This window comes from Elephantulus edwardii, unplaced genomic scaffold (genome assembly GCF_000299155.1).
Source record: "Elephantulus edwardii isolate Elephantulus edwardi_28Jun2011 unplaced genomic scaffold, EleEdw1.0 scaffold00002, whole genome shotgun sequence".
Classification (NCBI taxonomy): Eukaryota; Metazoa; Chordata; class Mammalia; order Macroscelidea; family Macroscelididae; genus Elephantulus; species Elephantulus edwardii.
In genome coordinates this window covers 32,937,061-32,943,060 of record NW_006399752.1, presented here as the reverse complement: position 1 = coordinate 32,943,060, position 6,000 = coordinate 32,937,061, and the positions used below count along the sequence as shown (strand labels likewise).

Sequence of the window (6,000 nt, the reverse complement as noted above, 5' to 3'; positions counted from 1 at the left end):
GCATGTCCGGTACCTCTCTCCACCCTGCGTTGTACGTGGACACGTGTGTGTGCGCGTGTGTAAGCACGCATGTCCGGTACCTCTCTCCACCCTGTGTTGTACGTGGACACTCGCATGTGTGTGATGCCATCATGTCCGGTGCGCGCCATGCTGGGCTCTGACACCGCTGCACTCACCTGCTGGTCCTGTAGTTTCACTCCCACGACCCGGAAGGTGTTGCTGGCAGTGTTGTGGTAGATGTTGATGCGGCTAAACCCCTGCTGGCCAGGTTTGATTGGTATCCATTTCTTACTGGTGTCATCGTAGACCATCACGGACGCCCGAGCTTGGCAGATACTCTGTTCACTGCGGACCGAGAAGAAACGTACGTGTGAGTCACAGCTGCCAGGGACGGAGCCGGCTCTGCCCCTTTCTGAAGGTGGCCAGCTGCCCCTTGGCAGAAGGAAACGTGCTAACAGGCAGAGCCCCCACCCGTCTGACAGCGAGTGCTATCCTGGGGCATGACGTGCCTTCATTCTCCAGCGACCGGGGTGCGTGGAGAGGAGGCTGGGTGCCAACACTGTCTTCAGCCTGGAATGATCCACAGCTCTGCTTTCAGGGAAAGGCAATGGGATGGGAAAGGGATTACATCTGTCAAGTGTCTATAATGTTCCAGAAGCCAAACAGTAGCCAGCCTTTGGGTGAGCAGTAATGCCAGCATGGTACGCATTCCCTGAAGCAATCAACCCCACGAGACCAACAGGGCAGCATCTGCCCAGGAAGAAAGCCCGGAAGGCAGGAAGGGATAGGAAAAAGGAAGAGTGGAAACAGGAAACACACAGAAGTGGGGAGACACCGATACACTCTGCAGATCACACTCAACGTCTCAACTAAAAAGGTGTAAGCGCTGCTGAATGGGAAACCAGTTTGCTTTCTAAACTGTCACTTCAATCACAATAAAATGGGTTAAAAAATTCTAAGCACCTTCTAAAATAAGATAATGTATTAAAGAACCTCTGTGTCACACTTGATGAAATATTTTCCCATTTTGTAGATCTGGAAAGTGTGGATGAGACATAAAAGGAAGTTAGAAACAAGCTCCCACAGGTATTCAGTAACTAAATTTGTAATCTCCAGCCACTTTTGATTCTAGAGGACGTGATGCGGACGACCTTTCCTCCAACAGCCAATGACACACCCGCCCCCGGGCGTCCCGCTGCAGTGGGAGAGGTGCACAGAGGACTCGACATTCGGGGGCTTCTGCAGGACGAGTGGAGAGGAAGCCAACCTGCATCTCACTTTGCCCTGCGCTGCTTGTGATCCAATCACCTTGAGCACCTGCCTCCTGACTCCAGCACACTGACATTCCCAGGTAATAGACAGGAGGAGGCGGTGAGGGCCAGGTGCCCAGCCACCAGGGAGAAGCAGGAAGGATGAGAAACCAAACATACATCCATGGCCTTCAGATCAACTCCACCTCGGAGGGACTGTACAGGCCACTGTCCCGGCCAGGGCAGAACCACACATGGTTCCCGAGGCCGTGGATTTTCACTGGCAACGTCTGCCTTGGAGCGACTGGTCGGACCATAAACCTTTCACAGCAGCCTCGTGTAACCCACTGTGATCAGAAAGGGAGGCTGGATGGCCACAGCTGATGGACGGGAAACCCCTTGCAAAGTCCAGCAATTCAAGGCCAACCAATCCAGCAGCAAACAGCGCTGCCGCCTTGACTGTAGCCAACGGAGTATTACATCGAGGAGACCAGAGAGCTAGGAAAAAGCACACTGGTTTACCTCAGCATAGTTAAGGAAACAGGGAAGGAAGTATCTGACTAAGCTCCCAGTCCTGGCCCCCCCGTGGCTCCTGGGTTACAGAACGGATTAATTCTGGAAAGAAGTGGGTGTCAGTGACCGGACGGACCTCTGCTGGCCTGTGGCGCCAGCCCCCAGGGCTGCAGAGGGCCTGAGGGCCGCACTGCCTCGGTCAGCGGTCGACGAGCTACTGCAGAGTACGGACAGCCGGGTCCATCCAGACGGCCCCTTCCTAAGCTGGCTGCGTGTAAGTGGAATCTCTCCCAACGCTTTCGTTACTGTGGCCTTTAATTACCAGAACTTCCCCATGTCTGATCTTTGTCTTTGGAGGCAGGAAACATGAGGTGTACATCCACGTGATGACATAAGCAGTTACGCAGTGGGGTACTGTTAATGAAAAGATGCAAACGACACCAACCACCCCCAAAAACCAAGCAGCCAAAGACCGCTGGTGGCCGGTGGTAAACGTGGTTCATCAGGACTGACGAGGCCCCGAGGCGGGCGACCGTGGTGCACCCGTGGCCCCGCAGCGTCCACGGCATCCTCTCATTCCACCTTGAATGAATTCCTACCCAAGCAGCACAGCTGGTAAGCTGGTCAGCTCTGGGTCTTGAACCCGGAATCTGCAATGCTATTGATCCTGTGCCGACTCCTCCACCCTAAGCTGGGGTTTAGCAGAGCAAGCTGGACACTAGCCACCCACAACACAGCCTGGTGCCCTGGGCACGCCTGTGGACAGCGTGCTGGAGTCAATCAGACAGGTCTGCTATTCTAGAAAGCTACCACGCGTTCTGGCCCCATTCATGATTCTTTCCACAGATGCTTAAGGGGGAAATCCGTGTTGAACAAAAAAAAGCATAGATCTCACACACAAAAATCAGGGAGAAAGAAAGGAGGAAAAACATTTTTTTTTACATAAATTAACCCATTTATTACAGGCTAGAGATGCTTCAAATGGGGGAACTTCTACTGGTCTTTCAGTTCCTTCAGTCTTCTGATGGCTGACTTCACCGTGATGGCCGAGGTGGTGGTGTAGGTCCAGGCGCCACCAGCTACTGTTTTCATGCAAGAACCACAGTGCCAGATGCCCACAGCTCGTCTCTTCATTTTGGTTTTGCCACAGAAGGAGCAAGTGTACTTGGCATGCTGGCTGATTTCAATTTTCTTTACCATCTTCCTGAGTGAGGCACCGTAACGGGTCCCGTATTTACCGACGATGCCGACTTTCTTGGTGCGTTTGGCCATTGCGCCGCAAAGCACCAAACCCAGAGAGGACGAGGAAAAACATTTTTAATAAGGTACGACCCTGTCTCTGTGCTTCTGGGGCCGGCACAGTGTGTCTTGAAGACACTTAGAACAGCTGCTGGCTCTGGTTAACTCTCTGAGGTCCAGACTGGTGAGCCAATGCAGATGAGAGGACACAGGCCCTCAGGCAGCTCCTGGGTGAGGCGCTGGTGCTACCCCAGCCATTGGGCCACTGAGCAGGCTGAGCTCAGCTTTCTCAGTAGGTGCTGTCCCCACATAGCAGCATCTGTGACGGTGGGCAAGCAGGTGGTGCCGGGCGCTACCTTCAGGCAGGTGGGAGATGACGAGATTAACACAGCAGATGTCCTGTTAAGTCAGAGGGATCGAGGGGAAAGCCTGGCTCTTGCTGGCATGTGACTGGCTCAGGACTAGCGCGCCCAGGAAGGGACATTCTGGAGTCTGTGTGGGGTCTCCCCTTACAGACGGCCTGTTAAGAGAGGTAAGAGAGGTAGCCGACCAACACCCCCAGTGGCTACACTCTTCCCAGGCTGTTCTAGCCGATGACAGAGGATGGTGGGGTCCTGGTCCCGGCCACCTGGGTTCAACACAGAACCCTTTCTCGGAGAACCTCCACTCAGGGCCACATCCTGACTCATCTGGGCTGCTGGGACCACAATGACCACGTGCTGTGCTTGTCACCAAGTAGATGCATTCATGCATGGCGTACACACACGGGTTTGCTTACCACACGTTCCTTTTTCGTTGGTGTTCTTAACACATCAGGCTCAAATTAAATGGTGGTTAACAAAAACCCCCACTGCTTTATTTCGGTTTTTCTTTTTCCATTTGTACAGCTACTTGCCTGTTAATTTTATTGCCACTGTTGAAACCTAAATACAAAAGATCACTAGAGCCAACTCACATTGCTTCGGCTTCAGCTCTCTGGTGTTCAGCAGGCCCCAGTGCCCTCCGGGGCTGGGCTTGGTTCCCAGAGTCTTCCCTGCTCCCACCGGGACTGTCCCACGGGCACCACAGGAGACGCTGGAGCACACACCTATCCTCAGCGGAGTGACTGAGCCTGGCCAAAGCCGTTCTCATGTGAGGCCATTTCATCAGACCACCAAGTACTGGCTTTGGAAATACTAGTTATTTGTTAGATAAACAAATCCACTAGTTTTTTCCAAACATGTATATATAAATTTTTCCCACTTCTTCCCCAAGAGGCCCCATATAATCTCTGCTTGTGTAGACATGGCCCCAGAGCTCCTGCCCTCCCCTGGGAAAACAGACCACAAAGAGCTGCAGAGGAAAGCGAGGGCTGATTCTCAGGAGGTCCTGATGGACAGACCACTCTGTGGTGTCTGTGTATGACTCCCTGTGTGTAGAGGGGGCTGTATGTGTCCCTGGTGGAGAGATACACAGCTCAACACGACACTCCCCAAGCCACTGTTTATCACTTGGACAGTCTGTTGCTGTCGGCTAGAATCGAGTCCGACTTGCAGCGACCCCACGTCTGAGCGGTGGAACTGCTCCCACGGGTTTCAGGTGCTGTGTTCTTTCAGAGGCCAACCAGCAGCTCCCGGTGCCTCTGGGTGGGTCTGACGTGCCCACCTTCTGGTGAGTAGTGGGAAGTCGCTGCTGGGAGCACACAGGATGTTAATCAGATCATGGCACTCACACCATCGCAGTGAACACACATGCCTCCTCGACGATCTCTTCTCACTCTGTCCCCAGGGCTCTGTGATCACTGATCAAACCCTGGTCTCTGCACATTTGCATGGGCTGCTTCTTACATGATCAAAACAATCAGTCTATGCAAGCAACAAATGCTGGCGAGGGTGTGGAGAAACTGGAACCCTTATTCACTGTTGGTGGGAGTGTAAAATGGTACAACCACTGTGGAAGGCGGTATGGCGCGTTCTCAAAAAGTTACAAATAGAGATACTGTTTGACCCAGCAATTCCACTACTGGGAATATATCCCAAAGAGACCATAACTGCCACCCAAGCAGATATTTGCGCACTCATGTTTATCGTGGCTTTGTTCACAGTAGCAGGGAGTTGGAAAACAACCCGGGTGCCTATCAACAGGCAAATGGGTAGAGAAGCTGTGGGAAATTCACACAGTGGACTACTACGCCGCATTGATAAATGAGTTACTGCATTGAAACAGATGAGGGAGAAAACTGTTTAAAAGGGATATGTGATTAGGTATTTTTGTCATGACAGGAGTCTAGAGTGAAGGCTACATGGTGGAGTGGACCTCGGGGAGGATTTATAAAACAATGAAAGAATTTTTCTTTTACTTTTCCAAGAGGGTAGTGTACTAGGAGGAGGGTTGGGAGGGGAGAAAAGTGCAACAATGAATGAATGGAAATCCAAAGTCTCGGTAAGTTTTTACTGAAATTAATAATAAATTTAAATAAAATTTAAAACAAACAAAAAAACAACAATCAGTCTAGTGCTGGTGAGAAGAAAAACAAAACAAAACAAAACCAGAAACATCCAGGCCCACTGTCTGGCTTGCTCCTATCCAGGCGGACAGATTCTTTTTGGGGATTAACAGGTTGTTTTAAGGATTAGGGACAACCAGAGTTCCTCTTGCAGGAGGAGGATTTGGGGCTGTGGACTCAAACTGGAATTCCTGCTCCTGAGGTCTGTGACAACAGAAAGCTCCCGGCTGCCCTCTGGTCAGGAGCTGCAGAAGGAGCGTGACTGGCTGGGTCTGGCCCTCACTGGCCTTTCTCCCTTGTCTGTGAAAAGACTCGCCTCAAGCCAGGCGATGAGTCTTCCTAGCACCCAGTGAGTCCTCCCACCAGCCCGTGAGTCAGTCCCCGCAGCACTCAGTGAGTCCTCTCAGCACTCGGTGAGTCCCCCCGGCACCCGGCAGGGTGGAAAGGGGAGGCAGGCAGGAACGGCTGGCCATCCTGTCCTTGTGTGGTTCATCTACGGTCAGGCTCACAGGC

At 52.3% G+C, this 6,000-nt stretch overlaps 2 protein-coding genes across 2 annotated transcripts in view; both read right to left on the bottom strand.

Moving 5' to 3' along the window:
- EVL (Enah/Vasp-like) overlaps nt 1–341 on the bottom strand; it is a 72,318-nt gene extending 71,977 nt beyond the window's left edge. The window contains exon 1 of the mRNA XM_006879069.1: nt 177–341. Within this exon, the coding sequence (XP_006879131.1) occupies nt 177–311 (135 nt within the window). The 5' untranslated portion in view covers nt 312–341. The remainder of the gene's footprint in view (nt 1–176) is intronic.
- Nucleotides 342–2,707: 2,366 nt separating this feature from the next.
- On the bottom strand, nt 2,708–3,037 carry LOC102849648 (60S ribosomal protein L37a-like). Its single transcript, XM_006879068.1, has one exon. It carries the CDS (start codon nt 3,033–3,035, stop codon nt 2,757–2,759), a length of 279 nt encoding a protein of 92 aa, XP_006879130.1. The 5' UTR covers nt 3,036–3,037; the 3' UTR covers nt 2,708–2,756.
- Nucleotides 3,038–6,000: the final 2,963 nt, after the last annotated feature.